Here is an 11714-nt window from a genome sequence, read left to right on the forward strand (position 1 = left end):
ATACAAAAGTGTCCAGCGGGGCAATTTTTTCACACAGATGGTGGTGAGTGTCTGGAACAAGCTGCCAGAGGTAGTAGTAGAGGCGGGTACAATTAGTCTTATAAAAAGCATTTAGATAGTTACATGGGTGAGATGGGTAGAGAGGGATATGGGCAAACGCGGGCAACTGGAACTAGCTTAGTGGTTTTAAAAAAAAGGGCGCATGGGCAAGTTGGGCCACAGGGCATGTTTCCATGCTGTAAGCCTCTATGACCCTATGGCACTCCTATATTTATCATTTTCAAGATTGAACCTATGGCTATTTTTCCTACTGCCACAATTCAATTTGAAGTAATACTCAAAATTTATCTTTTCCCACCCTAGTTATTCATATACTATAAGGGAGCCTCTCAGATGCCTCTTTCCTGATATTTTATCAGCCTTGTGGCATTTCTTACCAATGCCAGTGTTGAATGAGAGGACAATCCTTTCATCACTTCAAGCTGTAGCAAAGCACTTCACAGCCAAAGAAGTGTTTTTTGAAGTGTACTCACAAATGTAAAGTAGGGCAGTGCAGCAGCTGATTCAACATAACAAGGTCCCATAAATGACAATGAGAAAAATGCTTGGCTAAACTGATGTTAGTTGTGATGTTTGAGGGAAAGTGTTGGTTAGGATAATTGCCCATTGATCTTCGAATAGTTCGATGAGTTATTGTGTGAGACGGAAGATGAGTGGGAGATGTTTTAAAAAGACAGAATCAGTTTATACTCCGAAAGGGTAAGAGCTTGACTTGCCAAAAAAGCTCCTATGGATTAATAAAGAGATAAGAAACAACAAAAAACTAAAATAATAACATGCAAAAATGAAAAAAAAACATGTTCCTGCTAAATGGACAAGAGACAAAAGAGTGGCAATGGTGATAGGGCTACAAAACTGTTGTATGAAAGGAAACTTGCAAGAAAAATTCAAACACAAAAACATCCTCCCTTTCACTTGCCCAGAAGCTTTAATCTGTGACCTCTAATCCTTGTACTATCAGCTAACAAGAACAGGTTCTCCTCGTCTTCCTCATTTAAAGTTGTCAAAATCTCCCCTCAACCTCCTTTGCTTCGTTGTGAACTTACCCAGCTTCTCCACACTAACAATCTCTCATTCCTGGAATAATTCTGCTAAATCTTAGGTTGATTGGCCAGGTTAAAAATTGTCCCTTAGAGTCCTGGGATGCGTAGGTTAGAGGGATTAGCGGGTAAAATATGTGGGGGGAGGGCCTGGGTGGGATTGTGGTCGGTGCAGACTCGATGGGCCGAATGGCCTCCTTCTGCACTGTAGGGTTTCTATGTTTCTATGTTTCTCCTTTGCATCCACTCAAAGGCCCTCAAATCCTTCCTAAAGTAAGGTGATTAGAACTGGATGCAATATATTTGATTTAATTTATTATTATTGTCACATGTATTAGTACACAGTGAAAAGTATTGTTTCTTACATCCTATACAGACAAAACATAGCGAAGGAAAGGAGAAAGTGCAGAATGTAGTGTTACAGTCATAGCTATGGTGATCAACTTAATGCGAGGTAGGTCCATTCAAAAGTCTGATGGCAGCAGGGAAGAAGCTGTTTTTGAGTCAGTTGGTACATGATCTCAGACTTTTGTATCCTTTTTCCTGATGGAAGAAGGTGGAAGAGAGTATGTCCGGGGTGCATGGAGTCCTTGATTATGCTGCAAATCCTTTGACTCCCTTTGCCCAAGAGTTATATCTAACTCCTTGAAAACATTCAATGTTTTGGCCTCAACTGCTTTCTTTGGTAGTGAATTGCGCAGGCTGACCACTCTGTGGGTGAAGAAATATCGGCTCATTTCAGTTCTAAAATGTTTACCCAATATCCTTAGACTGTGATCCCTGCGAGTGGATGGGGGCTGACAGCAGCAGAAGGGGCGGCACGGTAGCACAGTGGTTAGCACTACTGCTTCACAGCTCCAGGGACCCGGGTTCGATTCCCGGCTCGGGTCACTGTCTGTGTGGAGTTTGCACATTCTCCTCGTGTCTGCGTGGGTTTCCTCCGGGTGCTCCTGTTTCCTCCCACAGTCCAAAGATGTGCGGGTTAGGTTGATCGGCCATGCTAAAAAAAAATTGCCCTTAGTGTCCTGAGATGCGTAGGGTAGAGGGATTAGTGGGTAAATATGTAGGGATATGGGGGTAGGGCCTGGGTGGGTTTGTGGTCAGTGCAGACTCGATGGGCCGAATGGCCTCTTTCTGTACGGTAGGGTTTCTATGATTTCTATGAAGTACACCTGCTGTATTAGGTAATCAGTGGTCACTTAGGCTTGCTATGTCCCCATTGCCCTCGTTTAGCCCTCCTGCGTTATGGCTACAGGACTGGCAGCTTTGGAGGGGGGGGAGGCAAACCGTCTGTGCCTCCCCCTCCTTCAATTTTGCAATCCATTGAATCTGAGTCTAATTTGACAGTGCTGCTCTAGCTCCCTGATAACAGTGAATTGTATTGAGCCCTACAGACAAGGACCATACTTGATTACTGGTGCTGAAGCTAATTCTAACCAGGATTCTACCAATTTCACATTTTTCCCTGGGCTGGTGAAATAAAAATAAACTGATCAAGTGCATGTGTAAGGTTTGTTGCAGGTAAAAATTGGTTACTTTACCATTCTGTCATTCCTGACAGACTCAGCACTTTCTTTGACTTTATCTACAAATTATTTAAAATGTAAAAATAATTTTAGATGTTTGAGATCCTGAGAGAGGCTCTTAGTTTATTTCACAGAATTAGGATACACAACTCCTGCCAATCATACATTTCCAGCAGCAGATATGTCCCAGCAATGGCCCAGAACCAAAGGCAATGCAAAAACAAAAGATTGCATGCGGAAACTGGAAATCTTGAAATAAAACACAAAATGTTGGACACATTCAACGGGTTAGGCATCATTTATGGAGAGAAAAATAAAGTTAACATTTCAAGTTGATGACCATTCATTTTAATAAAACGTCATTGACCTTTAGTATTTCCATCCCACAGATACACTGATGACCCGCTGAGTATTTCCAGCATTTTCTGTTTTTATTCCAAAAGACAATGCCCCAAACTGTCACCAGGTCTCCAAACCAAAACTCCAAAATCAATAAAATCACAGCCTATTTTGATATAGAAATTGTGACTAAGAAATATTCTAGAATAAGTTAATGAACACCTTGCTGCTCTGGATTTATCTAGTAGCTAGGGGAAAAGCAATTCCTTTCTATTTATCTGTTACACCTGATAGCATTGAATCATTTTATTATTTATTTAGGAGAGCTAGGAGGGGGCATGAGAAGTCCTTGGCGGGTCGGATCAAGGAAAACCCCAAGGCTTTTTACTCTTATGTGAGGAATAAAAGAATGACCAGGGTGAGGTTAGGGCCAGTCAAGGACAGTAGTGGGAACTTGTGTATGGAGTCAGTAGAGATAGGAGAGGTGATGAATGAATACTTTTCTTCAGTGCTCACCAAGGAGAGGGGCCATGTTTTTGAGGAAGAGAAGGTGTTACAGGCTAATAGGCTGGAGGAAGTAGATGTTCGGAGGGAGGATGTACTAGCAGTTTTGAATAAACTGAAGGTCGATAAGTCCCCTGGGCCTGATGAAATATATCCTAGGATTCTTTGGGAGGCAAGGGATAAGATTACAGAGCCTTTGGCTTTGATCTTTGGGTCCTCACTGTCCACGGGGATGGTGCCAGAGGACTGGAGAGTGGCGAATGTTGTTCCTCTGTTTAAGAAGGCGGGCAGCACGGTAGCACAGTGGTTAGCACTGCTGCTTCACAGCTCCAGGCACCTGGGTTTGAATCCCGGCTCGGGTCGCTGTCTGTGTGGAGTTTGCACATTCTCCCTGTGTCTGCGTGGGTTTCCTCCCACAGTCCAGAGATGTGCGGGCTAGGTTGATTGGCCATTCTAAATTGCCCCTTAGTGTCCCGGGATGCATAGGTTAGAGGGGTTAGTGGGTAAATATGTAGGGGTATGTGGATAGGGCCTGGGTGGGATTGTGGTTGGTGCAGACTAGATGGGCCGAATGGTCTCTTTCTGCACTGTAGGATTCTATGATAAAAAAAAGAAAGGGAATAGAAATGACCCTGGTAATTATAGGCCGGTTAGTCTTACTTTGGTGGTTGGTAAGTTGATGGAAAAGGTCCTTCGGGATGGGAATTACGACCATTTAGAAAGATGCGGATTAATCCGGGATAGTCAGCACGGATTCGTGCCTCACAAATTTGATAGAATTTTTTGAGGAGGTAACTAAGTGTGTTACAAAGAACAATACAGCACAGGAACAGGCCCTTCGGCCCTCCAAGCCCGCGCCGCTCCCTGGTCCAAACTAGACCATTCTTTTGTATCCCTCCATTCCCACTCCGTTCATATGGCTGTCTAGATAAGTCTTAAACGTTCCCAGTGTGTCCGCCTCCACCACCTTGCCTGGCAGCGCATTCCAGGCCCCCACCACCCTCTGTGTAAAATATGTCCGTCTGATATCTGTGTTAAACCTCCCCCCCCTTCATCTTGAACTCGTGAACGTCACCACCGACCTGGGGAAAAGCTTCCCACCATTCACCCTATCTATGCCTTTCATAAATTTATACACCTCTATTAAGTCTCCCCTCATCCTCCGTCTTTCCAGGGAGAACAATCCCAGTTTACCCAATCTCTCCACATAACTAAGCCCCTCCATACCAGGTAACATCCTGGTAAACCTCCTCTGTACTCTCTCCAAAGCCTCCACGTCCTTCTGGTAGTGTGGCGACCAGAACTGGACGCAGTATTCCAGATGCGGCCGAACCAACGTTCTATACATCTGCAACATCAGACCCCAACTTTTATACTCTATGCCCCGTCCTATAAAAGCAAGCATGCCATATGCCTTCTTCACCACCTTCTTCACCTGTGATATCACTTTCAAGGATCTGTGGACTTGCACACCCAGGTCCTTCTGCGTATCTACACCCTTTATGGTTCTGCCATTTATCATATAGCTCCTCCCTACATTATTTCTACCAAAATGCATCACTTCGCATTTATCAGGATTGAACTCCATCTGCCATTTCTTTGCCCAAATTTCCAGCCTATCTATATCCTTCTGTAGCTTCTGACAATGCTCCTCACTATCTGCAAGTCCTGCCAATTTTGTGTCGTCCGCAAACTTACTGATGAAGGTGTGTTGATGAAGGTAGGGCAGTTGATGTCATATACATGGATTTTAGTAAGGCGTTTGATAAGGTCCCCCATGGTCGGCTTATGATGAAAGTGAGGAGGTGTGGGATAGAGGGAAAGTTGGCTGATTGGAAAGGTAACTGGGTATCTGATCGAAGACAGAGGGTGGTGGTGGATGGAACGTTTTCGGACTGGAGGCAGGTTGCTAGCGGAGTGCCACAGAGTTCAGTGCTTGGTGCTTTGCTATTTGTGATTTTTATTAATGACTTAGAGGAGGGGGCTGAAGGGTGGATCAGTAAATTTGCTGATGACACCAAGATTGTGGAGTAGTGGATGAGGTGGAGGGCTGTTGTAGACTACAAAGAGACATAGATAGGATGTAAAGCTGGGCTGAAAAATGGCAAATGGAGTTTAACCCTGATAAATGTGAGGTGATTCATTTTGGTAGGACAAATTTAAATGTGGATTACAGGGTCAAAGGTAGGGTTCTGAAGACTGTGGAGGAACAGTCTTGGGGTCCATATCCACAGATCTCTGAAGGTTGCCACTCAAGTGGATAGAGCTGTGAAGAAGGCCTATAATGTTAGCTTTTATTAACAGGGGGTTGGAGTTTAAGAGCCGTGGGGTTATGCTGCAACTGTACGGGATCTTGGTGAGATCACATTTGGAATATTGTGTGCCGTTCTGGTCACCTCACTATAAGAAGGATGTGGAAGCACTGGAAAGAGTGCAATGGTGATTTACCAGGATGCTGCCTGGTTTGGAGGGTAGGTCTTATGAGGAAAGGTTGAGGGAGCTAGGGCTGTTCTCTCTGGAGTGGAGGAGGTTGAGGGGAGACTTAATAGAGGTTTATAAAATGATGAAGGGGATAGATAGAGTGAACGTTCAAAGACTATTTCCTCGGGTGGATGGAGCTATTACAAGGGGGCATAACTATAGGGTTCATGGTGGGAGATATAGGAAGGATGTCCGAGGTAGGTTCTTTACTCAGAGAGTGGTTGGGGTGTGGAATGGACTGCCTGCAGTGATAGTGGAGTCAGACACTTTAGGAACATTTAAGCGGTTATTGGATAGGCACATGGAGCACATCAGGATCTTAGGGAGTGGGATAGCTTGATCTTAGTTTCAGATAAAGCTCGGCACAACATCGTGGGCCGAAGGGCCTGTTCTGTGCTGTAATGTTCTATGTTCTATTTTTCAGTTGGACAGGATTGCTACACACGAATCTGGAGTCTACGTGATGGCTGCCTCCTTCGAACAATTCCATCTCCTCACTCTGCTTCCAATGACTCAATTCCTAATGTTGCTTTTTCTTCACAATTGGGAGGGAGAGGTGGTGTACCTGGACTATTGATGGCAGTCAGACAAGATCTGTACCACTTCTCATACAGCTCCAAGAAGAATGATTACAAATGTGAAATCACTTATTCCAAGGCCGATCCATAAATAACGAGCGATTTGGCAGCTTAATCAGGACATTGAAGAAAGAAGGTTGCAAACTTCTGTGCTTTTTCTCCCCTTACCCCAACAGTGACAACTAAATGTTTTTTAAAAATATCAGTAAGACGATCATGTCATGTTTACAAGAGGATGCACAGCCAGTGATTTAAAATGATGTTCTTAATGGAATATTATGTTATGCTGGTTAGTTGTAAATTAAACTAAACCACTTTGGTTAAATATTGGTGGATTATAACAAGTTTGTTAATATTTTAGCAGATTGTACAGATTCAGCCAGTGTAATTAAACATATTGCACACAGCAAATCTTAAAGTTCAATGAAATTTGTGTAATCTGCATATAGTTCCTGCTTAAGGATTGAGTGGGCGAATATGAATGTTTTATTGCATAAAAATAAAATACTGTGGAAAGTTCTGAAGAAGAGTCCTATTTGACTCCGAACAACAACTCTGTTTCTCTCTCCACAAATGCCGCTGGACCTGTTGAGTATTTCCAACACTTGTTGTTTATATTTCAGATTTTCAGCATCTGCAGTATTTTGCTTTTGATTTATTGTAGACTTTTTCTACATTTTTAAAAAACTTTGTGGACGGAGAAAGAACAGCTGCAGCAATAGTTTAACAACAATAATGGCAATAGTGGCTTTACAATGGCTATTCTGGCTGAGAGTGAAGCATGCTGGGATTTTGATCAACTTTTATAGATTAAAACCAGATGCAGGTTGTAAAGAGGCTCTGGTCTGGGAGCTGTGATCTGAAGCTTCCCAGAGAAGGGAAGTTGTTTATATTAACCAAGACAGTATGGCTTTGATTTATATGGCTGCTGTATATGGTACATGTCAAATGAACTAAGTGTAAAAAGCCTTTGACAAGGTACCGCATGGTAGCTTGTTGCATAAGGTTGAATCTCACATGATCCAGGGCAAATGGATACAAAATTAGCTTGATGACAGAAGCCAGAGGGTGGTTGTAGAGGATTGTTTTTCAAACTGGAGACCTGTGACCAGCGGTGTGCCTCAGGAATCAGTGCTCGGTCCTATGTTATTTGTCATTTATTAATGATTTGGATGAGAATATAGGAGCATGGTTAGTAAGTTTGCAGATGACACCAAGATTGGTGGCAGTGAAGAAGGTTATCTCGAATTGCAACGTGATCTTGATCAATTGGGCCAGTGGGCTGACGAATGGCAGATGGAGTTTAATTTAGATAAATGCGAGGTAATGCATTGTGGTAGATTGAACCAGGGCAGGCCTTGCACAGTTAATGGTAGGGTGTTGGGGAGAGTTACAGAACAAAGAGATCTAGGGGTACAGATTCATAGCTCCTTGAAAGTGGAGTCACAGGTGGACAGAGTGATGAAGAAGGCATTCAGCATGCTTCGTTTCATTGGTCAGAACATTGAATACAAGAGTTGGGACGTCTTTTGAAGTTGTACGAGACATTGGTAAGGCCACACTTGGAATACTGTGCACAGTTCTGGTCACCCTATTATAGAAAGGATATTATTAAACTAGAAAGAGTGCAGAAAAGATTTGCTAGGATGCTACTGGGACTTGATGGTTTGAGTTATAAGGAGAGGCTGGATAGACTGGAGCATAGAAGGCTGAGGGGTGATCTTAAAGAGGTCTATAAAATAATGAGGGGCATAGATCAGCTAGATAGTCAATATCTTTTCCCAAAGGTAGGGGAGTCTAAAACTAGAGGGCATAGGTTTAAGGTGAGAGGGGAGAGATACAAAAGGGTCCAGAAGGGCAATTTTTTCAAACAGAGGGTGGTGAGTGTCTGGAACAAGTTGCCAGAGGTAGTAGGAGAGGTGGGTACAATTTTGCCTTTTAAAAAGCGTTTAGACAGTTACATGGGTAAGATGGGTATAGAGGAACATGGGCCAAATGTGGGCAATTGGGACTAGCTTAAGGGTTTAAAAAAAAGGACGGCATGGACAAGTTGGGCCGAAGGGCCTGTTTCCATGCTGTAAACCTCTATGACTCTAATGGCGTCATTCAAAAGTAATTTCATTGGATGTTCGAGCAATGTGATCAGTTTCTGTTTACATAGTTGGTGGACGACAGAGAATCTTCCGGAAGCGAGAGGAGAATTATGGATAAAGAGATGTGAGCATTTGTTTGGCAGCAACAACTCGAAGAGACCAGCCATTGCAATAAGACCGGCACCCTGAAGGATGCTTCAGAGAAGGAAAAGATAGATTCTACATTGAGGATATTTCTTGGCCAAAGTTCTCCTGAATATAAATAAAGAAAACTACAATGGTTATGAGGCATGAGTTGGCTAATTAGCTGATGGAAATTTGAAAAAATTTGTTGATGGAGGATTGGCAATGGCAAACATTGAAATCACACATGGGTCAACGGCAACAATTGTTCATTCCTGCCTGGTGCAATGTGAAATGTATCTCTGAATGAGAAAGGATTTGAACAAAGTTCCTATCTTTCCATGGCTAAACATTAGAAAATCGGCATGGGTGGCACAGTGGTTAGCACTGCTGCCTCACAGCGCCAGGGACCTGGGTTCAATTCCGGCCTCGGGTCACTGTCTGTGTAGAGTTTTCACATTCTCCCTATTTGTGGGTTTCTTCTGGGTGCTCTAGTTTCCTCCCACAGTCCAAAGATGTGTGGGTTAGGTTGATTGGCCATACTAACTTGACCCTAGTGTCAGGGGATTAGCAGGATAAATCTGTGGGTTACGGGAATATGGGCTGAGTGGGATTGTGGTCGGTGCAGACTCGTTGAGCCAAATGGCCTCCTTCTGCACTGTAGGGATTCTATGATACTATGAAAATCATGAAGGTCTTTAATCTTCAAGTAGACTGGGAAAACCAAATTTATAGTGATAATGTGAAGTTCATAGACTGCATGTTGATATGTTTGATGTGGAAGGGAAAGAGTGCCTTGTTTTGGCCAAAAACTGTAGCAAGTGGATAAATGTTGAGGCTATGCCCAATACCAAAGCTACTGAGGTTTTGAGAAGTTGATTTGCAATTTCTAAGTTGCCAATTGGTGTCAGATAACGGTCTACAGTTTACATCAGAAGTGTTTGAAATACTTCTGAGGAAAAATGGAGTCAAACACACTCTAATACCACCCTATCACCCGACATCATGTTGCAGAAAAAAGTGTACAGAATATGAGGTGATCTTTACAGAAGTATTTGCTAAGTGAAGCTAGGCAGCAATTTCATCCTTCTCTGACACAAGCTAGATAATTTCCTGCTTTCATACAGAATCGCAGACTTTACCATTTAGTGTTTAAACATGCTCCTGGGATGAGATTTAATTTGCTTGAGCCTGATGTCAATAGCAAAATAATAGAAAAGTAAGACAACGTGAAGATGAGCCATGATGCAGTAGGCATGAAACTTCGTGAGTACAGTGCTAGTCAGAAGATCATGGTGAAAAATCACCATGGTGGTGAGAAGTATGTGATTGGAGTTGTTGGAAAGAGACTAAGCACATTCATATATCTAGTGAAGATTAGAGAGACAAGTGTCATATAGTTCTTTTGTTTGAAAGTAAATCTGACAAAAGGAGAACAAAATTCCATCCAAAGCAACTGTTTTAAAGAAAGTGAAAGTCCAAAAGAAACTAAAGTTTGTGGATATTACAAAATACATCAATAGAACAAAGTGAGTCAGAGTTTTTTGATTAGGACAAATCAATGTCACAGTCCCAACCATTAAATGGAGTAGGTAGTCAAAGTCAAAGGTCAGAGATGATGAGAGAGCAAAGTCAAGCTAGTGGAAATGGAGCCAGATAGCTAAATTGAAAGTATATAGGAAGGCAGAAGGAAAAAAATGTTCTTTATTTCTTGCAAATGATATTTTTGTTAAACACGTATGGGTGTTTAGAAAAAGTTCATTTTTTCATATTATTTTTGTCATATGTTTTGGCTGTGATTACAATGAAAACAAATATGCAACCCATCCTGTTAAGTTTCAGATATTAGAGTCATAGAGCAATACAGCATGGAAACAGACTTTGGCCCAACTGGTCCATGGTGCCCTCCCAGCTAACTCTAATTGCCCACGTTTGGCCCATATCCCTCTAATCTTTTCCCATCCATATGCTTATCAAAATGCTTTTTAAATGTTGCTATTAAACCTCCCTCAACCACTTTCTCTGGCAGCTCATTCCATACACGCACCACCTATGTGGAAAAAGTTGCCCCTCAGGTTTCTTTTAAATCTTTCCCCTCTCACCTTAAACCTATACCCTCAAGTTTTCAATTCCCCTACCCTGGGAAAAAGACTATATACGTTCATCCAATCTATGCCCCTCATGATTTTATACACCTCAATAAGATCATCCCTCATTCTCCTACATTCCAAGGAATGAAGCCCTAGCCTGGCCAACCACATCCTGTAACTCAGGCCCACTAGTCCTGGCAACATCCTTGTAAATCATCTCTGCACTCTTTCCAGTTTAACGATGGCTTTCCTATAACAGGATGACCAAAACTGTAATACCCTAAGTGAGGCCTCGCCAATGACTAACTGTAACATAATGTCCCAACTCCTATACTCAATGCCCTGACTAATGAAGGCCAGTGTGCTAAACGCCGCCTTCACCACTCTGTCTACCTGTGACACCACTTTCAACGAACTATGTACTTGTACTCCTAGGTCCCTCTGTTCCTCAACACTCCCCAGAGCCCTACCATTCACTGTTTAAATTCTATCCTGAATTGACTTTCCAAAGTCAATTCAGGATAGAGAGGGCAGTCAGTTTCCCACACACTCCTGATGCATGCATTAGTAAATAAATTCCTGTTCATTCTTTAACTACATGCTGACTTCGTAGTGTGTGTATTGATTGAAAGGGATCACTCAGTACAAGACATCCCAGTGGGACACCACAGAAAACTTTTCTTACATGTTCCTTCCCACATCCAACCGCCACCCCCCCCCCCCCCCCCGGCACCCACAGACATTCCCAATCTCCCTTGAAAATGTCAAGACCTTTCTTGAATTTGTCACCCCCGTAAGAAACTTGCTTAGATATTTGGCTTCTCCACATTGAATTGAATGAATGAAGATGCAGGTGCAATAAAACACCTTTCAGTTGAAA

The 11714-nt window shown here is 42.7% G+C and overlaps 1 protein-coding gene across 2 annotated transcripts in view; it reads left to right on the forward strand.

Moving 5' to 3' along the window:
* Positions 1-7048, forward strand: part of wdr21 (WD repeat domain 21) — a 173273-nt gene extending 166225 nt beyond the window's left edge. For both annotated transcript variants that reach the window (XM_078233664.1, XM_078233665.1), the window contains exon 14: positions 6375-7048. In XM_078233664.1, the coding sequence (XP_078089790.1) occupies positions 6375-6619 (245 nt within the window). In that variant the 3' untranslated portion in view covers positions 6620-7048. The remainder of the gene's footprint in view (positions 1-6374) is intronic.
* The last annotated feature ends 4666 nt before the right edge of the window (positions 7049-11714 follow it).

This window comes from Mustelus asterias, chromosome 18 (assembly GCF_964213995.1).
Source record: "Mustelus asterias chromosome 18, sMusAst1.hap1.1, whole genome shotgun sequence".
NCBI lineage: Eukaryota > Metazoa > Chordata > Chondrichthyes > Carcharhiniformes > Triakidae > Mustelus > Mustelus asterias.